A 27,948-nucleotide genomic window follows, 5' to 3' on the forward strand; every position below is an offset into this window, starting at 1 on the left:
ATCTCATTCTAATTTACCAATATTTTCATAAAGGAGTATAATAATGTAACCTTAAATTAAATGTTTGATGAGATAAAGCATATAAGATAAATATATATTTTTAAATAAATATTTTATGACATGGTAAAATACTAAAATATTTATGCTACTGGACCAACCTTTGTGTCTATGAGATCCATCCATGTTGCTAAATTCAATGTGATTTTCATCAGCCCAGTAGAGTCTATGGTTAACATAATCTATTGTTAGTGCCATAGGTCTAGAAATCTTGGTTTCTATGACAACACTCTGATTGGTTCCATCCATTCCAACACGACCAATATGAGGATACTCGCAGCAGTCAATCCAATACAAATACCTAGGAAAGAAAATCCATAACTATTTTGTTTACAGATTCTCTGGGAGCAAAACATCAAACGATATATTACCTTTTTGCTCAACTGTTTCCACATTAATTCTTGCCATTTCTCTGAATTACAGCTTTTAAGAAGCATCCTTTGATGCAAAATTTCTTATGATGTTTTATTACATATCTAGTATGATTTGAAATATTCATATAACTTTAAACATATATTTATTTTAGAACACAAACTCATATATAACAATAATATTATATAATACTATCACAAGTGTTAACCAATTATAGATGTTCAAAGCTAACATATGTAAATTTTCAAAAGGTATCTATCAATGTTGAAGGAATACAATTATCACTATATATACTTTCTCTTTTGATGTGTTATCTATGAAAAAGTCAAAGGGAATTATGGAGGTACACATTTTATTTCCTTAATATACATTGTTAAATATGGTATCCACTAACCAATTATGACTGTTTAAACTAATTAAAATAAAATAAATTAAATGAACCGTATTGCTCCTTGGTCACACGAGTCACCTTTCGAGTACTTAGTAACCACGTGTGTCTAGTGGCCATCATATCTAACAGCATAAATATAGAGCACTTCCATTATCATAGAAAGTTATACTGGACAGCAGTGATTTGCATTATGTTATTAGAAGTTCTATATAGGACAGTTCAGAAAGTGGGGGGAAAAACAGTAAATGAAGTAAGTAATATTGATACTATATAAGTAGGTTGAGTTCAGTATAAATATTACACCTGACAAAATGCAAATAACGTATAAGCGGCAGATTACTTAGACATTTTTCTCTGTTTAATGAAGCCATTTGTTTTTTGTTTTTTCCTCACAGTAAGAGAAATTACTTTATGTTTTAGATGTTTCCTTGTCTATAAAAGTAAAGATTTGAGTTATAGGATCTTTAATGTTATTTTCACATTCCAATTCTGAAATTGAAATCTATTAACACAAGTAGATTTTTCTCTATTTCACTCTTTCTTTTTGCGAGGTATAATACTTAGCAATTAGTTCTTCAGATTTAGAAGATTTGCATCCAAATAATTTGTTTTAAAAATGTTTTATATGATTTAAACCCATATATTCAATTTAAATCTAAAACATTCTTAAAATAATTTTTTTCTCATAAATTCTGACAGACATAATTATGTTCAGATATTTTAAACACATACTAAAAAGGAAAGAGTTTTCAGGAAAAAAAAAAAAAAACAACAACAACAACAACACTATCAAATACAAAGCTAACCTAAATAATCATTGTAAAGAACACATGCAATATTGTGTTTTGACAATCATTTTCTTGTTTTGCATAAAAGTATGGCTTATAAAGATAATACAAAAGTTATTTGATAGTCAAACTATCAAATACAAAAGTTATTTGATAGTCAAACTATCATTGAAGTACTAATGAAATCTGTGCTTAAAAAAGAAGCAATATATTTTTGATAAAACCTAAACAAAAGGTGGAATTTTATGAACAGAGATTTGAAGATCTCTGAAAGTCAAAATGTAAAATAGACTTGGGTCTGGTAACGCTAAGTCAAGTTCACATAGGCCAGTACTGGAATTCCTACGCAGTGTTTTTGTATATACATATTAACTGTAAACATACTTTGAAAATCTCAAATTATCAAGTAATAATAGATCCTAAGTCCCTCAAAAGATGATGCTATGGTTTTTAAAATCTTGAATTATATTTGGTACAGTTTTCTTTTGAAAAGTGAACACATGTCAGCGAAATACATCTTCTAGGAAACGAAATAATTCATTCTTTTCTAATAAATTTATGGAGAAGTGCCTTGTTGCCTATACTAGGGATCATGACAAAAGAGATACGAAGGAAGAAAGTGAATCAGAAAGAAGTAAAAAGAAAAAGATAGTTTACCTTGTTGAAATAAATCAGAACAATTCTTTTTGCCTTACTGACCTTGAATCTTGGGAATACTAACATGCTAATTTTTGATTTCTCTGAAATATATTTATTCCAGCTTCCCTCACATGTTAGATATGATTAAATTTATTTGTGCTGCTATATGCCATGTATTTTTTAAGAATTGCATATAAGAAAATAAAAATTAAAAGTAATATTTCAATGATTTCTATAACATTAAAAATAACATATCCAAATTGGTTTAATTAGAGAGTGTCTTTATCATTCTATTTAGCTACTCTACATGTAATTGTACTTGCCATGTAAACACCTCAAAAGTGAAAAAAGGTTTTCTATCATTCTATTAAGCTACTCTACATGTAATTGTACTTGCCATGTAAACATCTCAAAAGTGAAAAAAGGTTTTCTCCATTATAGTTGATCAATACATGTGATCAATGCTATCAGTAAAAGCATTGCAAATTAAATTACTGGATGTGAATAATAATGTTTCTTAAATTATTAAGTAAACTACAAATTTCAAGTGGTCTAACTTCCATATAATTGCAATTTTAAATTTTCATTTCTGTTTTGAAATTTTTCATCTGGTAGTCTTACCATCATCATGAACAAATACACCAAGAAGAGAAAAAGCATATTATTTCATGAAGTCCAACATCTGTTACATCACTCTCAATAAGTTTGGTAAGAGTTCTAAAACTGGAATTCTCTCCCTCAAATGAAAACCCTTTCTTACTGGGCCCAAATATACTTCTCCAAATTACTCCCCACTTATGAATTATGTGAAATTTAGCTCTAGTCAGAGTTTTTCATTATAGTCTCACATTTTCACTTTTCAGCTAATACAATTATTTTACTGTGGAAGTACAAAAGAGTGAATAATAATTTTACCTAGATGGAGGAAGACATGAAAAACTGTTATGCTTACAAATAGTTCTTTGGGGAAAAAAAAAATAACTTATCTTCACAACCACCTTATAAATTTCTTGAGAAAAATAACATTTTATTTCTTTCAGATTTTAGGACAAAGTATAACATAATTGAGAATTCTAATTCTGGTTATTGGGAGTACTGGAGATCATGTAGCTTAAAGCTTTCACTGATAAAGTGACAACTGAGAATATAAAAGGTTATCTGCTTTGTTTATTATGATGGGGAAACTTGGAACAAGGACTCAGGTTTCCAGATTTATACACTGACTTCTCTTCTAATGAGCACTATGTAGCATCTGAAGCAAATAAATACTAGAAACAGATTACATGGGCTCAGATCCCAGTTCCTCTCATTACTAGTTATGTGAACTTAGGAGCTTTAATTAGCCTTCCTGAGCCTGGATTGCCTCATGTCGAAAATAAGCAATTACAGTTTCTTCTCATAGGGTCACTGTTAGTATTAAATGAGAGAATATATGAAGCAAACATAGAACATTGATAAGTATGTAGCCAGTGTTCAGCAAATAATAGCTATTATTGTTTTATCTGATTTCATAGGAAATATGCATATTAATATATTTTTAGTTTAGTAATACTCTCCTACTAGGTAACCTATTGAATCTGGATTGTATGTATCTTTGGACATGATTTGCCTTGATTTTATGTAAGTTATTACATGATTTGTCTATTTAAGTACTCATCAAGCAGAAGAATATTATGGATAATACTCTACTACACTGAAGGAAAGGGTTGTTCAACTGTACTCAGGTAAGCACGAGCTTTCATAAACACAGGATTTATTTTTTCTCTCAGTAAGTGGTAGCTAACTTCTGATGGCTAGATATCATTTCCTTTCCATACTTATGCCCCATTGCTATACTTTTTTTTTCAAATTTATCAATAAGACTGTACTAAACATAATGGTAATTTTAACCTCTGAAATGAAACCCTTAAAAATTACCTATGTAAAAATTTATTATAAATAATTAAAGCTAAAAATCACAACTGCAGGGAAAATGTTGAAAGAAGAGACCTAAATTGCACCCAGATAATATGCAATGTTTACCTCAATCACATATGTAAAATTTCAGCCCTAAACAGTACCTATTCTGTGAGGTATAATGAAGTATAAACACATAAAAGAATGTCTGGTTGTAACCATAACAATAGGCCTCTGCGATTTTTGAGAATGTCTTTTACAGTTGAATATTATACATTGCATTTCTATAAAACTGATTAAATAGAAGTCTTTCTCAGCTTTTACTAATTTTTTTCTGAATTCAAGTATTAAATTTGAAGAAGTTTTTTCCTTCCAACTGCAATTATTTCTAACTTTGAATTATGAAATTAATCATTTATATTATTTGCCTGTGTGTTTTTGCCTGAATATGAGAATACTGAAATGAGCTGTTGGGACAGATTTAAAAACTTGGTTAAAAAAAGTTTTTCTTATGTGAATACATAGTTTAATGAAATATTTCTGTATTCCTCCACAGAAATCAGAAACTGAATTTTCATCTTGGTCTGCCTTTCATTTCATCACAACAAAAGTTCCCTCATGACTCTTCTCTTTGAAACATGCAGGTTATTAACATACCAATGTATTGGTTTGCGCATAGGTGCAGGCACAAGGTCTCTGTAGCTATAACCTCATTCTCTGTGTACATCTAGTTACTCATTTATTCTTCTTCTTCAACAGTGAATTTAACAGTCTCCGTGTTAGACACAAAAAATGATTAAGACATGACCTTTGTGCTAAAGGAAGTTACGTTCTAGATGGAGAGAAAGACATTTCAACTAAAAACAGTCATATACTGTTAAATGTTCAATATGTGGTGATCACTTAGGCACAATTAGAAAATGTTTTAGAGAGGAAGTAATATTTCTGCTCGTCTTGGAAAACTGGTAGTTATTCCAACTATAGAAAAAGCTGAAGGACATTCTAAAATATATCAAGATACAGAGGGTAAAAATGTGTCTTTCTAAATTTATTTGCATTGTCATTATCCATATTGGCAATAATGGATCCAAATACTGAGTGTCTTTCACATATTTTCATTAACATATATTTCAAATTCAAAATGGGACCTAGTATTTCCTTGTGGATTTCCTAACAGATTTTTCTTTTCTTTTTTTTTTTTTTTTTTTTGGAGACAGAGTCTCACTCTGTTGCTCAGGCTAGAGTAAAGTGGTTTGCTCTCAGCTCACTGCAACCTTCACCTCCCCGGTTCAAGCAATTCTCCTGCCTCAGCCTCCTGAGTAACTGGGATTACAGGCCCGTGCCACCATGCCCGACTAACTGTTGTATTTTTAGTAGAAACAGGGTTTCACGATGTTGGCCAGGCTGGTCCCTAACTCCCAACCTCAGGTGATCCACACCCACCTTGGCATCACAAAGTCCTGAGATTACAGGCATGAACCACCGTGCCTGGCCTCTAACAGACTCTTGTCAGAATTTTAGTAAAGGAAAATAAATGAAAGTATGCCTTTTAAAATAAGGCATGCTGGTAATGATTTAGGTAGCTTTTTTCACTTTCCAAAAAACTTTTATCACCTATACTAATTTTACTTTATTTTGAGACAAAATCTCACTCTGTCAAGCAGGCTGGAGTGCAATGGCACAATCTGGGCTCACTGCAACCTCCACCTCCTGGGTTCAAGTGATTCGTCTGCCTCAGCCTCCCAGGTAGCTTGGATTACAGGCCTGTGTCTCACCAGGCCCAGTTAATTTTTGTATTGTTAGTAGAGAGGGGGTTTCACTATGTTGGCCAGGCTGGTTTCCAACTCGTGATCTCATGTGATCTGCCCGTCTTGGCTTGCCAAAGTGCAGGGATTACAGGCATGAGCCACTGTGCCCAGCCCTCACCTGTCCTAATTTTAAATCTTTTAAAAAGGATAATTGTTAAAATGGAAGAAACTACAGGATTTGGAGTTCTTTTTTTCCTTTATCCCTCTTTTGGATGGCTTTTGCACATGTTTATGATCCACAGTTATTTTGTTACTAGACACTCTGACATAATGTAATAGGAAAAGTCTAGGACCAAAGTCTGAAAACTGAATTAAATCCTCAGTGTAATATTTTATCACCTAAATGATTCTGAGAAAGTCACTTAGCCAGTTCGTGGTTAAATGTGCCTATCTAAACTATACAGAAAGTAATACAAATAATTATATGTTTCTCAGAGACTCTGGATAAACAGTACATGCATCTGAAGTGATAAACTGAGAGTTTTCTAACTCAAAAAATGCTATAGAAATGGTAGCCATTATTATTATTATTATTATTATTGTTATTATTATTAGGGAACTCCCAATCCCAATAGATCTACAAACTGATCGTTTCCCTTTCTTGTATTTTTCTCTGTTTCTTTATTCCCATATTCTGGGGACAACTCCTCTACTTACCTGTTTGCCCAAGACAGAAGCCTTCTAATGTTTGTTATTTGTTGTCATTGTGTGTTATGTTCTGACTTATTCCTAGCTTTCCTTTACTCTGTAAAGTGAACTGGTTCCATAATTACATATGTTTAATTTGCTCCAACTGTATAAGTTCCTTGTAATTTGTTGGATGTACCATGCTCTTCCGTGTGTCTGTTTCTTCCCAGAGAGACTGTTCTTTTTGCCAACAATATCTCTTGCCCTGTAGAGCACCACATCACTCAGCTAATTCTTACTCTACCATTCTTGTTCAGGAAGCTTTCTCTGAATCCCGTTGAGATAGAAACACTTCCCATTTTCTCTACCTTAAAAGTTATTGTATGGTATTGTGATTATTTAAGCAACTACCTACATACTAGACTGAAACATACTTGAAGACAGGGGACCATGCGTTTTATTTTAGACTGTAACATACTTGAAGACAAGGGACCGTGCCTTTTATTTTTATTCTCACTCCTACCAACAGTGTCAGACATATACTAAATGTTCAGATAATATGAGTTGAATAAATAAATGAGTATATGTAATGTTTTCTGTTAATTAGGCATATCATACATTCACTTTAATGTTTATCATAATGGTCTTTGTTATGATTAACTAAAGTGACACTGATTATACAAAAAGATAAAATGTGCAGCAGAGTTTTAACATATTTATATTCTCTGTTCTGTTTTAAAATGCTTACACATATCCTACATATGAGTAATTTTCATCAATATTGAAAGTAAGTTATTTCAATTACCCTAAATAAATAATAAATTAGAATACTCATTCCCACACTACACAAAATAACAGGAAGTTTAAGATAAAATTATAAGAAAAATTAGGATTTCAATTGAATTTAAACATAACAGCTAAGATTTTCTGTCTACTTGTATCTTCTTTATGTTCCTACTAAATACCATATCTAAAGTGATATTGTAACAATTGACATACTATTATTTAAATACAGAAAGGACCCCCAAGACATCTTCTAAAAGTATCGTTGCTTTAATACACAGGACAGCCTAATGATCTTCCTTCTCCCTTAAACAAATTCTCTCCTTTTCCTCACTAAATATCAGGACAGAAATCATAATACTTCTCAAGGAAACAGGAGTCAGTAGTTTTGATATAATCAAAACATATGCAAGTCACAATGGCAATCTGAATTAGGAAGGTTCGATTGCATTTCTATTAATCTTAAATTTAAGCTTTCATTTTTGAAGCAAGATTGCATAATATTTTATACAGTTACGGCATTTTCACCCTAGAGTTCATCTCATCAATGCTAAAATCCAAGTTGCCTGATTTTCTCACTCAGGGGAACTAGGAAAACAGCATGAACAAAAAGGTGCCATTAAATTTTATCCATTAAAACAGTTGTTTTTAATTGTTTCATGAAGAGATACAACTTTTACCTTTTTCTTTGGTTATAATATGACATATCTATATCAAAATCCAAATATTATCAAAAAAGAAAATCAATGGAGTCTTTTATAACATCTACAATAATTTTGTACTGTGCTATTTTAATTGACATTTTTAATGGATGGGTTTATGTTGATGATAACTTAAGGCTGCTTTCAGTTTATGGGCTAATAACTGTAACCTGGGAGAAATAAAACTTAAAGCTATTAATAGATTCAGCTGCATTCACTAGAATAGGACATAGTTTTTGCTTCATAAATAGAAAAGACCACAGACTGCTATTATCAAACAGGTAATGTTTCTTTCATTAGAAAGTGAAGCATCTTGAATAGCATGAAATGAGAAGCTAAGCCAGCCATATTGATTTTGAGGAAAAAAACAATTGTTTAGAGATTCAAATATATATATATATATATATTGCTTGTTCGTTTGTTTTTGAGACAGAATCTCACTGTGTCACCCAGGCTGGAATGCAGTGGCGTGATCTCTGCTCACTGCAACCTCCGCCTCCTGGGTTCAAGCAATTCTCATGCCTCAGTCTCCCAAGTAGGTGGGATTACAGGTGTGTGCCACCACGCCTGGCTAATTTTTGTACTTTTAGTAGAGACGGGGTTTTGCCATGTTGGCCAGTCTGGTCTTGAACTCCTGACCTCAAGTGATTCATCCGCTTTGGCTGCCCAAAGTGCTGGAATTACAGGCATGAGTCACCACACCCAGCTAGCAAAAATCAAAAATAAATATTTTCTTATAAAATATCCAAGAAATTGAAATATTCACATAATTAAGAATGAATAGATGATAGCCAAATTTAGTACATCTGGCCATTATTTCTTAAAACATACATATAAAGAGACTTTCTAGTGATTCTGTTTAAATTAAAATTGACACTCTTTGAAACTTCTGTTGCTATGGTAAAGAAAATATTCAAAAAAGGAACAAAATGATTGCATAATTATATAGTGAAAAGTTAAAATGAGCACATTACCTTGAAAATAAAAATATATGCACAGTACAAAGCTTCTCCTATTAGGTACTATTTTTACCTAAATTAATGTATACAATTAACTTATAAAATATACTATGACATAACTTTGACAATTATAAATACGAGGGACCAAAAAAATTAACAGAGTTACATTAACCAGAAGCAAAATCTAATTGTTGCATATGGTATGATAAAAGCTGTGGTTTGGTGAAATATGTGAATAACATTAATTTAAATTGCAGAAAATTTGGAGTACCAAAGTTATCCTAACACTTGCTACTGTGAATGTGTCCTATTTCAAAACATCCACCATTCTTTAAATTTGTTATTTTACAAAGTATGTTGAGTAGGTTGAACTTCTCCAAAGATGATTTTGGAGCATGTAATCACTCTAAATTACAGTGTAAAAAGTTGAAAAGTTTTGTATACTCTACTGACCAAAACAACATAATTGAAAGTGAATTATAATGGTCATAATCTATAGAACTTTAGCAAACATACACCAGACAGCTTTGACACCTTCAGATGTATTCAGTCCCTCATCTGAAATCTCCAGCCTGCTGTCCTTGGTCCTTACTATGACTTCTCCCCATTCTTGCAATGAAATGCAAATGAAACAGATCCATCACAAACTCTTCCCCATAGTTCCATTCAGCTTTTCATCTTGAAGGCACATGATAATGCACCGTCATTTATTATCCATGGATACTGCTTATGTCTCCTGGTATAAAGTGGTGCAGGGATTACATTGTCCATATTTGTGACTACCCCAACCACTGCAAAACATCACCTAAGAATTTGTTCTTAGCTTCCCTTTCCTTCAAGATTTAAAGGCATTAAATCAGTGAAATCTGTATGTTTTATTCATTCCTACCATGGATTTATCAACTCATTGGAAAATAGTCATGTTTAAATATTTAAAAAAATAGTTTCTGTAAAATTCAATCATCTTAATTTTATTCCTTTCATTGTGATACTCACATCACTGTTTTTTTTTTTTTTTAAATTTCCAAGTAAGAATTTCTACACACTTAAACGTTACGTTGGATTTCCATGTTAACGACCTACAGAACTAGATTTATTTACCACTATGAATGTAATCCACAGCCCTAATCTTTAAGATTTTTAACAGTTGTTACAAACCCAGCTCGAGGATCTAAAGACAAGTCCCTGGGAAACTTCAGCCTTTTGCTAACGAGTATAGTAGGGTACAAGCCATTGAGTTTGGATACTTCAATGATCCTTTTTTCTGTGTCAGACCAATAGAGGTTTTTTCCAATCCAATCGACAGCAAGTGCATTGGGGACCGCTGTGTTATGAACTACCTACAAAACAAGAATTTAAAAAGTTAACAGCGTAAATCCCTAACATAAGAAGTGAGCAATTGCTTCTTGATTTTTACAGAGATATAGGATTCCATTTAAACATAAGGAATGGAACTTAGATAAGAAGAGAACCAGTGACCGCAATGCAATTACTTACTTGTTTGTGAGAAATTACCTAATGTGTAATTAGGTCCCTACAAATTACATATAGGTTTAAACAAAATAATTTTAAAAAGTTGTTGGAGAGTTACACATTTGTTGTTCACATTTTTGTTAAAGTGTAATCTATTCATCCTCTTAAAATTTGGAATAAAATTCTCACACACACACACACACACACACACACACAAAACCCACACACACTTAGAGACATTATTTTTCTTTAACCAGTTTGGGAGAGATAGCAGTAGCATTCATCACTCTCCCTGCTGCTTTTGCCCTATTTAGATGGCTATAAGGAGAGAAGAAAACACCAAGGAGAATATGCACTATTTTGAACCTAGCCAAAGGGAGGTAACAATGTACACATTCAGCTGCTGTTATCAACTTTAATCCATGAATATACCAAATACAATATGAAATACAGTCTTTGCATGTATAAATATAATATATATAAAATGATCAATAACTTTTGATCTATGGGGCTGGCATTTCTGAATTTCCAGTACTTTTAGAAATATATCAAATAAACAATTGAAACTTGAAACTACATAGAAGCCAATAGTTACATAGTTAAAGACAATAAAATGCCAATACAATTTTAAATTTATCTTTTTCCTTAGTGCCATCAATAATAAAGATACAAATGAAAGTGTTAATATGCTCATTTGTAACAATAAATAATATCAATCTCCTATAATGAAATGCAGGACATCTGTTTTTCTTTTACCCACTACATTTCAAATTTGGAAAATTGGCATGGCTATTTAAATGAAAATCAGTGAATTAATAAATTTAAGGGAATAAAGATATATTCTATCTTTACATAACCTTATATAAATACATGATTTAAAGTAGTAATGGAGTAGTAGTGGCCAGGCAGTAGAGAATATGCTTTCAAAAATAGTAAAGTATTTTCAAAAAATATAAAGGTAAATTAAAATTTTTAAATGTATTGTAATAAAATATATGATAAAGTTTGAGTAATGTAACTTCCACAGTTTTTAAATTAATTGTAAAATAAATTGACAAACAAAAAACTCATCTGTTTATCTGTTCTTTTTAACCATTGGGTTGGCTCGAATCAATCTGCCTATCACTATTATATACTGATTTTTTATTATATAAACCATTATTAAATACAGCTACTTTAAATCACTTGAATCCAGCTTACTATTTGTTTCATCATTGTACATGCACACTTTAAGATCTCATTAACATTTTCAAAATGGATTGCTTTCACCAAAAATGAAATTATATATGATATTATAGATGGTTACAAAAAAGTTAAAGTAATTGATGGGTTTTGTTCACTTTAATTTGAAACTTCTTTATAAAATATTTTAATGAATACATACAGTATTAAGAATTTGATTTTAAAACTCAGAATAACATAAGATGGTACCCAGTTACTCATATCTAGAATATAACATCATACACATGACAGAACTATGACATCAATGTCATCCTCTCAAATCGGAATGTTCATAATTTTACACAAATGCATTCAATTATTTACATCTGTAATTGATTAATTTTAACAGTATTGTAATTTCAATCCACACTCTAACGTTTAACTTTTTCAATTACAAATTTTTTACTCAACTTTCTATTTTATTTAAATCAATACAATTGAATTACAGGCACTAATCCTTCAAGCTGAAAACATCTATCCCATTTCCTAGGGCTGTGAATAATGTTCCAGATTTTATTTATTCAATTTGATGTTTATATTATTACAAGTAATAGTGTTATGATGAAACATAAGAATAAAAGGTCTCATATTTCATATTTAAAGTATTAATCACACTGTAGAAATGTGAAATTGAAACTACCCTAATGTATTCTATGAGTAAGATCACGGTCATAAAATAATAGTTTCTATACAATTCAATCATACTGATATAATATTCAACAGTCTCATCATTGTAATGTCTAGTTACCTTAATGTCACTTCCATTTAAACACATTCTATTTATGCGACTGCCATTGGGTCGGCTAGAATCAATCCAATAGATGAATTCTTCTCTGTAATCAAAGTCTATAGCAATAACATTGTTTAATCCCTAAAAATAAAAAAGACTATGTTGTCAATCATAGTTCATAGAAATAATTATAAAATGTTTTAAGAGTTTACAGGAATCATTGTCTCCCTTTGAACCTAAATAGTTCTATTTATTATAATAAATAGTGTTTGCTACCAATTCTCATTAAAAGTATCATATATTCACATTTTCCTTACATCATACATTTATAAACTATGATATTAATTTGAAAATATTTTCCACACGGGCCACAAAATTTCAAAATATTTATAGTGGTTTAAATAAATAGCCAGTAATGTGAAAATAAAAATAACTTCTTTTAAGGAGATACAGTTTAAAATGTCTACTTTAGGTTTATATGAAATATAAACTTTATGTCATAATAATCTGTTCCGTGGAGGAGCCTGAAAAAAGTACACATCTAAATTGAATAGGTAGATCATCTGATTAAGATGAGCCCTGGACAGCCATCTGATGAGTCACAAAAGAAGGTATAGAAATTTTACTTTCTCCCCAAAGCTCTTGTCCCAACAACAGTATAAAAGAGCTGCCTTTCTTCATGCTTCAGATGGCCCCTTGGCAATACAGTGTGATATTAGAATTTTAAAGTTACAACCTCGGGTGAGTATTTGACCAAGGAGGAACTAGGTAATCAACATGTTTTTATTCCACATGGTGGAAATGTGAGGAAATGCCTCCCTTCAGACTCATGGTTATGCATTTTTTAGCAGGTAGCAAAACAGAATACAAATTCAATTGATGGGTTTCTGGATGCTACAGCTTTTTGGTTTGACAGTTCTCACATTTGATTCGATTTGAGGACTGTACATCCAGGATCTAGGACACTTTTAGTTGCAGAATTATTCAAACAATTGCCTAGGAATTGGTTTAATTCTGACTTACTGGTAAAGATTATATCTTTACTCCCTTAAGGACTGAGTAATTTATTAATATATAAATTTTATTGATTAGAAAATAATATTATAGATATTTGGCAAAGCCTCAAGGAATCTCTGCCATGTTTTTATATCTATGGAGAGCTAGCTTACATCAATATTCACCATAAAGTTGATGTTATGTCTCAGATTGTTTTAGAGGGAAATGTATGAGTAGTTGTAGTCCTATGAGTGGAGACAAGCATCTTCAGAGAGGCAGGCTTTTTTTTATTTGTTTTAGTTTGGTTGTGGGGAGGAGGGAGAAGGAGGAAAGTAATTCTTAGGTCTGAGTTGAGTTTCAACATCTACTCTGAAAATTCAGAATCTGATGATAATAATAAAACTGACTTAGATTTAAATAGTTCTTTATAAGAGTCAAGCCAAGGCTAATAATTACTCTTCAGACATACTTTTCCAAGGGCATTCAAGACTAAGGGTGTCCTATGTATATCAGCAAATAAGAGGAGGTTCTGGTAAATACTGCTTATTTTCCCTTCTCACAGCGGGGCTAAATTTTAATAATAATAGTGTTAAAATGAGCAATTTCATTTTCTTGAGGTCTAGATTATAAAGACAACCTGTAGTAACCTAACCCCACAAAATCTCATGCCATATGTCATAAACAAGAGACACAAGGCAATAATATAGCTCAGTGCAAATTCCTTGCTAAGCCAAGATGAATAAATGCAAGTATCTTTCCTATTGACAACACTATAAATCATGAATAATGACTATAAGTGCTAAAAACGGGTAACTGATATTCAGTCACAGATTCAAAAGATTCATTAAATATCCACTCACATCCTAAAAACTGGAGAACTCCTTAACTAAATGCACATAACCATAGATATGTAGGAAGTTGCATACACAAAATAAGTCAAAGTTCTAAAATATAAATTGAATGTGTTCCAGGCAAGTTTGTAGAGGGCTTAATAAATTCATTCCAATAGTAGTTTACAATATCCCTTCTGTTCAACTGCTTTTCTCTCCAGAGCAATAATGTAAATAAGTTAGGATTCTGTGATGCCTTGTTAATTCAGGTGGCTAAATTAGAGAGTTTTACAGGGAAAAAGTAGAGAGAAACACATCTCTAACTTGAGCAGAGATTTACCCACAATCCTCAGTCATGGAAGAATTATCCTATTCCTTCTTTACAATAATCAATTTAGATAATAAAAATCCAATTCCAAATTTAGCAAGTCAACTATAATAAATTAAAGCTGCAAATGCAGAAAATTGAAGCTGTAAATTCCAACATATCTATCTAGCCAAGTTGGTCATTTTTCTACAGCTTTACTCTTAATCCCCACAGAAAACAGTGCAGTGGTCTCTTTGCAGAATCATATGCAAGAAACATTAAAACAGCCAGGTGCATGGTCAAAATAATGTCTAAAACTAGTCACCCCAGTAGTTTCAGAGCTGAAAATTGGTTTCATCAGAATCCTATTTGCTTCTTTCCTTTCTGTAGCTAAAGACTTGCACTCTTTGGTTTGAGATGATTAATTTAGGAAATTGTGTTTTGTTTCTCTATACAATGTTACTGGAATAAAGACACTGTTCAAATTGAATTGGATAACATATTGGAAAGGTACTTGATTAATTTTCATTCCCAAAATGTACGTCATTAAAGTACAGTTTCTAAATACAGTACATGAATTTAAGTTATAGCTGACCTTACTACAATTATGTTGTAGAATATAGAGGGCAAGAAAAAGTCCCACCACTTGTTATAATTTTATGCTATAAAACTTTATGAGATTGTTACTGACTACAACAAAGATAATATAATTTGTGATATTACGATAAATCATTCTTCCTAATCAGCTGCACATAAAAGTTCCAAATAGTTAAGACAATGATACTGTCTTTTCATTTATTTTGGTTGTGAGAAAATGTGCAGAGATAATTATTTCTCTGTTCTATTTCATTCTGCATATGTGGACAGACTCTCTGGACAAAGATAATGGTTTCTATTGCCTAGAACTCCTTTAAAATTTCTATAACACTATGATAAAACTGAGTAAAACTATGTTCTCTGAAAGAAATGACATATTCCCAGCAGCCTATAGGCAAAACTGGGCAGAAGGCTTGCCATGGGTTCTTTGGGTCTCTATTTCCTTACTCAGTGGACACCATTAACAATTGCTTTCCAAAGACACAGGTGTGTTCAGATCCTTCATGAACGTCTTCATCATCCTCACTGCTTCTTCATTCCCGTAGTACTGCACTAAGAAAGTATCTGAAACTCATTCCCACTTAGGTACTAATGACTGGCAACAGTCAAAAATGATACCACCAGGAGAAGAGAGCTATGTTAAAGGTGCATTAAAGTGGTTCTGTTATGTGAAATAGACTTAAATGATGCATAGAGAAAAAATCATTTTGTTCCATTAAGAACAATTTCTGACAACACATTATCCATGAAAGACAACAAAAGGAATACTGGTAGAAATATCCTGAGCTACAAGGTTGGAAAATGAAGCAAGAAGCTAGGACCGAATCTCTATTATAACTCTGTCATGAAGATAATGAATATTGTTCTATATTAGTTAAACTTGTGGTTCAGCTGAGCTTAAAAATATTCTAAAGAGAGAACTTTATTCCTTCAAACTGAGATAGTAGAGTCTAAATGGTCAGAAAGTTACAAATATATATATATGTATGTGTGTGTGTATATATATGTATGTGTGTGTGTGTATATATATATAAACCACCTAGTGAATAAAACAAACATGTCCTTGTTCCAGAGACCATACCAGAAAATACATGGCTGATGCATCTAACTTTGAATTTACAGAAAAGTTTATAGGGCCTGTGTAATCATATCCCAAGAAAGATAATTTTTAATATTTTATAACTTTGATATAAGTTTAAAAGCACAAGAAAAAGTTTAAAAATATAGAAAAAGTATATTAAGTTAAGTTAGTTAAAGTAGGAAACTATTTGGGCAACAAAAAACTTTCCATCTTGAAGCAGTTATGTATACATTTTCTCCTTAACTATTTTTTAGGTAAGTAAATCTTTATGTTGCTGAAAACACACTGCAGGAATGGTGGTCTTCCTTTATACTTAAAACTGACATAAACAAACTAGAAAAATGAGAAAAAAAAACCTTATTTTTGGCACACTTGTTCTAGACAGTGCTTTCACATATTTCTGCCACTATTATACAGTTTGAGGCAAAGATAAATTTGGAGCAGAGCAGATACACACCAAATATTTTCAAAGAAAATATTTCTCCTGACAACTAAAAATATGCTTCCCAAATTCTATTTGCTAGGTAGTTCTACAGCTCTAACATATACCTAGTATACATGTTAAATGTTACGGAGTCATCTTGGGAGTGTCATACCTGTTTTAAAAGTGTGTAGTTGGAGCCATCAGTGCTAATTTTCCTTATCTCATGATGATCAGCAAGAATTAAAAAAGGTTCTTCATCTAAACACCAACACAAATAACATATTAGACTTTTAAGTATCTATGTATTTCCCCTCTGCATAATTTCAGTTTAGTTTAGCAGCAATGTGATGTCAAATGTAGTGCTGGTCTGGTAGATTGAGGGTTTAAAGAATCATACTGAGCAACCTAGTTGACAGTAGAATGAAAAGGCAGCACACGCCCAGGCAGTACAGAAAATCTAGAAAATTCTAAGTGCATACCTTACTCACCCTCAGTATTCTTGACATTCAGATAACTTATTTGGAATGAGAAGATATCTACTGCTACAATCTGATCATCTGCATAAATTGCAGAAAAAGATAATCTTCACCTGTTTTAGAAACCTATGTACAGCTAAAACATTCTTATGATCAGAAATTTTTTTCTTGATAATCAAGTGGCTAATGCTCTCAGGATGACCTCAGTGAAGACCAAGAGTATCACTGCATGTATATATTCTTTTACCTGCCTGAGGACTTCTCATAAATAACTTCTGAACTCCAGGTTCTAAAATCTTTATTAATTTTACCTTTCTTCATGAGTCTTATTTTATTAATGTTTTAATCGTCTTTATTTCTTCCTTATCATCTTGTCCAATGTCTTTTCGTATCTCATTTACTTTAGAATCTGGGAAAGAGCATGATCAAGCTCTGACCATGCTCAATATATGGGAGATCCTCTAAACCACTAGCATTTGGTTTTCTCTTCAGATTTTATTTGGACACAAAATGATTTCTTGAAGAAGATAATTTCAGAAAGATTTTCTTTTATATTTATTTAAATATATATCTGAATAATTTAAAGTCAGTTTGACCACATTCTCAGTGGTTATAATCCTAGCTTCATTTGATGAATAATTTGCTCAAGCATTTTAACATCTGTTTTTGAGACACATTCATAAACTTATTTGCCAAATGAAAAAACTTAATGTTGATAGAACTTAGAAAAAAAAAAAAAAAAACACTTAAAAAAGTAATCATGTCATATAATTGAAAGTGGATTTTATTATAAATTATTTATTGTTATAGAGTTACTGTCCTTTTTAAATTGTTTGAAATCATCATTCTTCTCTGTCTTTAGTTTTGTAATTAATATGTAATACCAAAGATATGACATTATGTTTCAGCATATACTATGTCACTCATGTTAAATACCCCCTTCTATCATCATTGATGGGATCCCAAATTAGTCATTCCCATCTTCTTTTTGAGGCCAGGCTGAGATTCAGATTACTTTTCAAAACAGAATTGGCTCTTGAGTTGAAGGTGCCTTGCCACTCTGTCAATAGATTTCTCAATTATAAATATAAAATTAATCAGTCATGTTCGACTTCACTGCTTAGGCAATTCTATTATTTACAACTTAAATATATTTCATTTTTTAAAATCTCTGTAGTGCAACATTTATGCTTTAACAAGCATAAATGCTGTAAGAACACATTTTTATATTTAAAATTTGTATTAGTTTCTAAGCATAATTGCTAATGAGAAACAACTATGGTGTGGATACATAATGTAACAAGACCCATATTTTAATCATTACTATTCATCTCCTCTACATAATTCTTTATTAATGTTTAAAGTAATGGAAACATTGGTCGTTTTTGAGATTTAATCTCTTCTTTTTGTACCAAGTCACTAAATGCATTATGTAGCAAGCATTAAGATGACCCAAAGCGAGTAGATTGGTAGATTAAGCAATGGGCTCCAAATTATCCTCAAATTGATTGAGGGAAGGATAAGTGATGGTGGAATGAAAAATTGAAAGGAGTTAATTTTTTTTCCTCATAATGTGTAAAGTTTTGACCTGTTAAAAAAAACATATTTTAAAATTAATATCTCTGATAGCTATTTTCTTAAAGTGGTTGAGAAACCAGCTAATGTTTTAAATGTTGCCATTGATGAACACCTATATAAGAAACTGGCAATAATATTTGATTCATTATACTTAAAAACAAAGGGAATAGAGATGCCCTTAGTCACCATTTTTTGCCCATTTAACAATCATCATTATATTATTGCTTTATATCATTTTAATGTCTGTGATTTATCTCCCAAAGGATTAAAGTTATGAGCCATGCTTTATTAAATGTATAATTTACAGGATCAAATACACTACTTGGAATAAAGAGAAGTTTAACAATATTTGCTGAATCACTGGAAGAATTCAAATAGTCCTATATAGTTGATTTGTTATTACTATTGTTGCTTCTTATTACTAACTTGTTGTTCTCTTTAGCATATATGTATGAGTATGTATCGTGGAGGGGAGAATGAAAAATATTATAATAATGTCACAATAGTCTCTTTAACAGTTTTGGCCAAATTTGCTCCCAAGAACATGTGATTCAGCAGGAAGCAGTGCTAGAGATAGTTTTTTTTTTCTTTTTTCTTTGTGTGTGTGTGTGTGTGTGTGTGTGAACACTCTCAAAGTCTAGAAAACACTCAATAATTCACAAGACCATAAGGCAATGTTATTACAAACAGAGCATACAAAATCAGAGTGACAGATTCCCATATCAATGGAAGCAGAGAAGAATTTTGATTTTTCGTGAACATCAAGGAGGAGTGAATTCAATAAGAATGGTTATAAAATTCAGGATCCATATGATAACTGAAGTTGGATCAGTGGGCAAGTTCAATTCGATACCTGAGAGTGATTTGCAGCCATTTGGGTTATCAGGTTGTATTTCATACCCATCTGTACAGAGGCACTTGTAAGTCCCATATGTATTGATGCATTGCTGGCTACAGGGAAAGCCTGAAGAGCATTCATCAATGTCTACACATGTTTTGCCATCATCCTTCAGTTGGAATCCAGGCCAGCATTTGCACTGGGAAAAGAAAAATGAGCATAATCAATTCATATCATTGTCACTGTCTTTTACTATTGGATATCTCTTTAGCAGTAAGCAAGAAAAGCACTTGAAAATAGATAAAGGCAAGTCTTTCTGTCTCCCAGCATTTGACCTTTGATGGGAATTATGTATATTATGTAAAGTCAGTTAGAAAGCACTCTCTCAAACATCTTCATGTGATCTTTTGAAGTTGGCAAGATGGTAAAAGTTAATTGACATTGCTAAGGCCATGTGGTTAGAGATTGCCAAAGCCAAAAATAAGAGTGAAACTTTCTACTTCTTTTTTTGTTTTTCTATTGCATTACATTGTCTTTTTAGAATATTTTAGCAATTATAAGAATTAATCCTTACATGGAGTTTTGAAAATTTTTAACATTGTCACATATGTTATTTCATTTGAGCCATATAGAAATCTATAATGTAGATATTTTTAGGTTGGTACAAAAGTAACCGTGGCTTTTGCAATTACCTTTAATGGCAAAAATCACAATTACTTTTGCACCGATCTAATATTATCTTTAGTTGATGAGAAATACAATAGCATGAAGACGGAGTTGTTTAGACAAGGCCAGTAGGAGATCTTGGACACACTGAAATTTTTAATACATAGTAATCCTCAATTAACATTTATTGACTTGTTTGATTCCATACCTAGATATGTAGGTGTCTGAATAAATAGTAATATTCATGTAGATTTTTTTATCTCAATAACTAAATCAATTTGTATCATCAAATCTTTCCTTCAGCATCTCTATGATGTTTTATTTGTCCTTCTGATGACACATGATACCAACTAACTGGTATGTCAACTCTTAGAGTACAAACATCATGACATGTGTATTTTTTGCCTTCCTAGAAAGGATGAGGTACTTTAATTGATCATTGTCTTTCAGATCTGTTCTCAGTCCCTGCCAAGTAGCATGTGAAAATTATTGTTACAGAAAATGAACCTATACTTGGCCAGATGATTATGGTCATACTAACCTTCATTAAGACTGATTAGTAGTCTTTTAACAAAGGAAATTGTAAGTATTGAGTAGGATGGTGAGTTAAGAAAGATTTCTGAGTTGTTAAAAGTAACTAGTATTCAAGAGCCCTCCACAGTAAATATTTCATAATCTGGATAAAATTGATCATTTATTCTCAGATAAAAGTGATGGCAGAGCTTTGAATTTATTGATAAAAATATTAGAATGATATATGTCCACATTAATAAATAATCAGGAAACAATTTATGAGCAGAATTATTATTATTTTTTTTTTCTTTTTTTTTTTTGAGACGGAGTCTTGCTCTGTGCCCCAGGCTGGAGTGCAGTGGCGCGATCTCGGCTCACTGCAAGCTCCGCCCCCCCGGGTTCACGCCATTCTCCTGCCTCAGCCTCCCGAGTAACTGGGACTACAGGCGCCCGCCACCTCGCCCCGCTAATTTTCTTGTATTTTTAGTAGAGACGGGGTTTCACCGTGTTAGCCAGGATGGTCTTGATCTCCTGACCTCGTGATCCGCCCGTCTCGGCCTCCCAAAGTGCTGGGATTACAGGCTTGAGCCACCGCGCCCGGCCGAGCAGAATTATTTTTTAAGTACAAGAAACGTTTTCAATACTGTGGAGGAAAGCAACCGAGTAACATCAATTTCATCTGAAATTAAATAAAGCATAAATCAATATTTTCCCCAATTCTGTTTATAAGAAATGAAACCCTTTAAGCTCTTGGCACTTTCACCTTTAACAATTGACACCAACAATTTATCTAATAATGCTCAGAAATTATAGTGGACTTTTAAAATCTCTATAACCCACTTAGCAATCCAGTGGGTTAAAATGAAGGCAAAAGCCACGGCTTGATTTCCCAAACTCCCTTCATTATATCTCACTGAGTGACAGTATTACTTTCCTTGAGAAGATCCATCCTGCCCCCAGGAGGAATTGGTACTTAACGATGGCCAAAGAAAATGGCATATTAACTCAACACATAAAAACATGGTTAAAATGATGAATTTCATATTATATATTTTTACTCTTTAAAAATAAATATTAAATTAAAAAAAAAAGAAAATGAGAAATGTGACAGGATAGTAATCCCAGATAGGCCTAAAAATTAAGCCAAGTGATTGTGTAGTCAAGAAGCCAGAGGTCCGATTAGCAGATACAGAGCAATGTTTAATCAAGAGTCACTTTAGGACAAATGAAAGGAAATTTTATAGAATGTGTTGAATTTCTCTAAAACATTATTATTAAATGGAACAAAGTGCATCACCATTTTAATGGGGTTTCTGAAAATCACTTTGAATGCCTCATGACAGGTTTATAGAAGTACTATATGAAACAGATGGCTTAGATAAGAACACACAGTGGAAAATTAATTTCTTGAAGGCAAAATTGATTAACTCTACTATAATATAAAATTGTATAAACAAAAGTTTAAGATTTACAGTAAATTTTTAAAATTTTTATGTTGTTTGAAATCACATTTATAAAAAGACAATTTATTTCTCAATTTGTTAACCTATTTTAATAAAAATATCTTTGGTCCTAACAATAAAAAGACATCTGTAGGCAATTCTACTAGATTAACTTTCATAAGCTGAACGAAAGAAAATAAGAATCTTTTGCATTTTCAAAGATATTTTATAGAAAATAAGATTAGAATGTTCTCTTTCACTTAAAAAAGACAATTTTTATGAAAGTGAAAATTGTATGCATTCAGTCTCATCTTAATTTTTCTCACCATTCCAAATTATTTAGAATTTTCTGGAGTTAGATTAATCTTTATAAGAAAAATAGCTAGCAGAAAAAATAACTAAGCCTTTTCTATTTCAGGAAAATTTCTTTGCAGCTTTTCAAGTAACATGACAAATATTGATTATTTTATTTCTACTGTATACATCATAACTTTTTTCCCTCCCAGAAGTACATTTATTTTTACATGGTAAATTATCTTTTCTATCAAAATAAGATTTTTGCTTCAGTTAAACGTTATTATTCCCTTTTGAATAGTTAGATACATTGTATTTGTTTTACTGCAAACATGCAAATTGGCCACAGTCCATAAGGTCTAAATTTTGCTTTTGTAAGCAATTTTCATTTCATTGCAGAATTTAGAGGATGATTTCTTGTCACGTTCTGCTTATGTTACAAGGAGAAGTAGGCTGCTGGATAGTTTCCCCCATTCTCTGAAACAGAGAAATCTATCAGCTCACATATTTTTGCAATGTGGTAGAAGCATCTTGTTGTACATAAAGCTTTTTACTCATTTTGCCATCAACAAATTGTCATATATATGACATATATTTGTGTGCATAATATATACATGCATATGAATATACATATACATAAATATAAACACAATATGTAAAATATTTGGTTTGAACCTTTGCTTAAATCTTATATTTATGATTCTGGTCTCATCTTGAATGTTTGTACAAGTCATATTTCCATCAATAGATGTTTTATATTATTAACTAGCTTTTACATGTGTACATACTTAAAAACATCAAAGCAATTCTGTCTGATAACATGCACACGCTTTGTGAAGTATTAAATACTTGTGTCTATTTTAACTTGAATTATCACTTCATTCTATAGTTTCTTGAGAAGACAAAATGAAAACACTGGCATTTATAGAGTATTGATAAACAAGTATTTATGTATGAAGAATCTTTCAAGTTACTTAAAATAAGCATGGCTTAATATGTGTTTCTAGATGATATTGTCTGCTACCAAAAGCAATTTCCAAATATGGTATGGCTGTGTGCTAATACAGGCATTTAAAATAACATCAAACCTTATTTTTGATGTCATGTCACAAAGTATGCAATTGATATTCTATACATTTTATAATTTATTACAAAGTTTGTTATCACAGACATTAAATACACATGGAATAAACACAAATAAATCTACTTTGAAATGTATCACATAGAACATACACACACACACACAAACACACACACACACACATAACACACACACAGCCATGCATTAGTTAATGACAGGGATACTTTCTGAGAAATACTCTGTTAGGTGATTTGTCATTGTGTGAACATCATAGAGTGTATTTGTACAAACCTATATGGTATACGCCATCATGCACCTAGGATATATGGTAGAGCCTATTGTTCCTAGGTTACAAATCTGTAGAGCATGTTACTGTACTGAACGCTGTAGGCAATTGTAACACAATGATAAGTATTTATATATCTAAACATATTGTACCATATGTTTAGAAAAGGTACAGTAAAAATATGGTATTATAATTCTACAGGACCACCAGTGTATAAGCAGCACATTGTTGACCAAAACATCATTATATGGTACATAACTGTATATATGATAGAACTAAACAATTATTTATAATGCTATGACTTAAAATTTTAATTAGTTACCTGCAATAATTCTAAAACACATTCCCTGATGTATTCAGGAAAGATTTCTATGTTAATTGTACACAAGTCATCAATAACATTTCTTTTCTGCTTCATTGGTCTTTAAAATATTTACTGCCAAAATTAATTATTTGATGCATGCTCATCTCATTAAAAGATGTACTGGCTCATTTGCTTTTTTTCTTTCTGACTGTAATATATTGTTTGTGAATGAGTTCATGTTCTCAGTTTACAAGTTTAACCACTTCTTCTTAATACAATACTGGGTCTAAAAATATTTATATATATATTACTTTCTCGGTGTTTCAAGTTTTTATCTCTAATTTTTGCAGGGAGGAATTGATTGTTGTGGTTCTTAGGTTATGTCTATATACAGTAAAATCCTAACCAACCTAACCATGTAGATAAGTTAATAATACCAGAAATTCAGAACTTAAAAACTGCAAATTGGTTGTTTAGTTGAATTTACTATTAGATAGAACTGGCTTGTCATAACGTGCTAAAGCAGGCAGGAACAATGGCCCAACACCTTTGCCATACACAAATTCTCTACCATCCTTTAAAGAAAGTCATTTAGCCACTGCAGAAACACTTTCATTGGTGATGTGTGAGCTGGTTCATTCCAATAAAAAGTGTTCTAACATTAGAAACTTCTTCCTTGTATTGAACAGAATCTGCTTTCCAACCCTTAATTCCAATCTTTTAAGCAACCCAGATTAAGTATGTTCCCTATTACACTACTTCATATACAGTTATGTGAATACAGCTAGTAAATTGTCTTTGCTCTAAGCAAAACTTCTTCTGAAGACGTGTTCCAGACTCTAATGCTTCTGGATATACAAATTTGGATACATTCCAATTCGTCATGGTTACTCTTGATAAAATGCCATGTTCATACACGTGCACAGTACCCCCAGGCAGAGCTCGGCAGAATAAAATCTAACCCCTGTGATGGTCCTAATTTTCATTAGGCTGCCTCTGTTGTTTATAGTAGTTATGTCCTACTGAAGATTCATACAGAGTTGTTGCTCCGTTAAAAACACTAATTTTCAAAGGAATTGCTCTTAATGAGGTTTTCCCATACTTACAAAATTGATTTTAACCTAACACACAACTTTACATTTCAACATTGTGTTAGTTTTGTCCAGCATCCCAACATGCTGAAACCAAGATGGTTTTAGAAGTTATTTCTGTCCATCGATTCTGTCAGCAAATCACTCTTTTCAGGGAAATGGTACTTACAAAAAACTATTAAGATAGTACATATGGTTTATTTTTAGTGTATTTACACTAAGTCCTAATAATTCATATTTTATGTTTTTTTTTCCCTTCTTGTTTGTATAAAAAATATTCTGTTCTCTAGTGTTGCAGTAAATGATTAGCCCATTCCACTTCGAAGACGTACTGGAGAGAGAATGAGGGAAGAAATGGAAACTTAAGAGTTAAATACATATTTATACAGTTATTAACACAGCAGTATTGTCTCTGACCACTAGTCATACCTGGCTTATTTATTTTCTTTATGCTCTGAATATGTTGAAAAATACTTTAATTTTATTTTTGTCTCCTTAACTATATTCTCACAACTTTCATGTCACGCTACTATTATGGTATCTTTATATAGATACTCTCCATTTAATTAGTTTTATTATTATGATGGCTTTTAACTTGTTCATTTACATTACATTAAATAGTTTTCTTGACCTCAAATTCTAACATATCACATGTTTTGCTACTTTTGATGAGTACCTACCTTATAACTGATTGGAAGGTCTTGACAGTCTTGAGAACATCCACTGACTTTCTTACTCAAACATTCATTTATATGGCAGTTTCTCTCATCTGAACCATCGCCACAGTCATCCTTATTGTTGCAAAGACCTCCACTGGGAATGCACCTGCCATTTTTGCACATAAAAAATGAACTGTTGCATGACTGTTCTGGAAAACAAACAAACAAACAAATGGAACATAAAGGGCATGCCATTGTTTTATACTACAATTGTTGAAAACATTCACAAATATGATAAACACGTGTCAAAAATCATAATAAAGTATATATAAAATGTTTTACATATTCAGTATAATATTTTATAAAGTTCAGAAAACCAAGGGCAAACTGCACTTTCATGTTCAACAGTTATTGCAAATATAGCTTGACCATGAAAATTAATTATCAAAATAAACCTCCATAGTAAAATTAATGAACTATTTCTGCATCCTCTACTTTGTGAAGAATGAGTTCAAAAGCATAATGATCGTTTGACAATTCCCTCAAGCCATAGGTCTCTGAGAAATTATATGTCACTAAAAATTAAGAATCTAGAATAGGTAGATATTCCTAAATTCTTTTCTTCCTAGAAATGTAACATTGACATTTAGAAGTCAGGGTATAAAACAGACATCAGTGGTGAATAATAGGTGTTCCAAATATAGCTTTGGAAAATAGCCGGATGACTTGAACAATACTCATCATCATACACGCTAAAAGAAAGCCTATTATCATGTAAAGTCCACGAGAAAAAAAGTTATTGAATATATTCTATAATATATTATTACATATTTAGTATTTGGAATAGAGAAGTGATAAATAGACCAAGTTTTTAATATATGTATACTCAAATGATATGCAATTTGTCTCATTTTGCCTAAGTATGAATAATACAAACAACTTCTCAGTAAATTTTAACTTTTCTGCATTTGAATTTTCAGATAGACCAATACAGTGAAATCATTCTCATATAAACTAATATATTAAGACATAATGAATTTTTGGCAGTGGGGACGACAGGATGGTGAATTCAGCAGTACCACTGCCTCAAATCTTTATATTTCTGACACAGACTTAAATTTCCAAAACTAGTTTCCCACATAGTCAATTACTAGTACCCTGCACGGTGTCACGAGATACATCACATGCTTAATAATTTGCATTTTCTTTCATTGAATACTATATTAGACAGAAAATAACAATTTTTCCACTGAAAACACTTCAGAATAAACCTGGTATTGTATCTATTTCTATACCTGCACTTTTACACTTTGGATTTAAAGGTGCTTCATCAGAATGGTCAGGACAGTCAAAGTCTCCATCACACTGCCATTGAGTATTTAGAAGACACCGCCCATCAGCACAACTAAATTCTTCTGTACCACACTGTCGGTATCCTAGAGACAGAGAAAAAACATTTGACTAATTCATATAACCAATACTAATTGAAATGTCATCTCCTCAGTGCACACTACCTCTTATTAATGTGGATTACCCTTGTCTCCTATGAGAAATGTTTCTCATTTCTTTCTGTAACAGTGGTTATAGTTGCAAGAGACGTTTGTGGTTTGGAAGTAGAACTATGGTTCAAAAACTCAGGTTGGAAACAGACATTCTTATTATTTCAAGGTGAAGAAACAAGAAAGTGACCGTTGACGGTACCATTTCTCTTCACCTATCATCTAGATCTTAATGATATCTCTTAGAATGGAAAATGAAAATGAAAGCTATTAGAATTAGCTTGGTTAGGTATAATACGAGCACATATGAGCTATAATTCTGAGCTATAATGATAATTCTCAGAAGCTCTGATATCATGTTCATGTTTAGACAGCTGCATTCAATGTGTAAAAACATTGTTAAAATGAGAAAAATTTAAAAGTCAATTTTAGAGCAATAAGAACAAAAACTATTATAATTATCCTATATATCGCTTCTTAGGGTCATTAAAACCTTTATTCAAATTATAAAAAAAATCATTTGTGAAAAGTTCATATCTAT

The 27,948-nt window shown here is 31.7% G+C and overlaps 1 protein-coding gene across 1 annotated transcript in view; it reads right to left on the reverse strand.

Moving 5' to 3' along the window:
* Positions 1–27,948, reverse strand: part of LRP1B (LDL receptor related protein 1B) — a 1,897,925-nt gene that overhangs the window by 236,903 nt on the left and 1,633,074 nt on the right. Inside the window, exons 54-60 of the mRNA XM_073019651.1 lie at positions 27,204–27,344; positions 25,930–26,117; positions 19,588–19,771; positions 16,853–16,938; positions 12,464–12,586; positions 10,180–10,361; positions 159–358 (exon numbers count right to left, since the gene is read on the reverse strand). Of these exons, the coding sequence (XP_072875752.1) occupies positions 159–358; positions 10,180–10,361; positions 12,464–12,586; positions 16,853–16,938; positions 19,588–19,771; positions 25,930–26,117; positions 27,204–27,344 (1,104 nt within the window). The remainder of the gene's footprint in view (positions 1–158; positions 359–10,179; positions 10,362–12,463; positions 12,587–16,852; positions 16,939–19,587; positions 19,772–25,929; positions 26,118–27,203; positions 27,345–27,948) is intronic.

This window comes from Chlorocebus sabaeus, chromosome 10 (assembly GCF_047675955.1).
Source record: "Chlorocebus sabaeus isolate Y175 chromosome 10, mChlSab1.0.hap1, whole genome shotgun sequence".
NCBI lineage: Eukaryota > Metazoa > Chordata > Mammalia > Primates > Cercopithecidae > Chlorocebus > Chlorocebus sabaeus.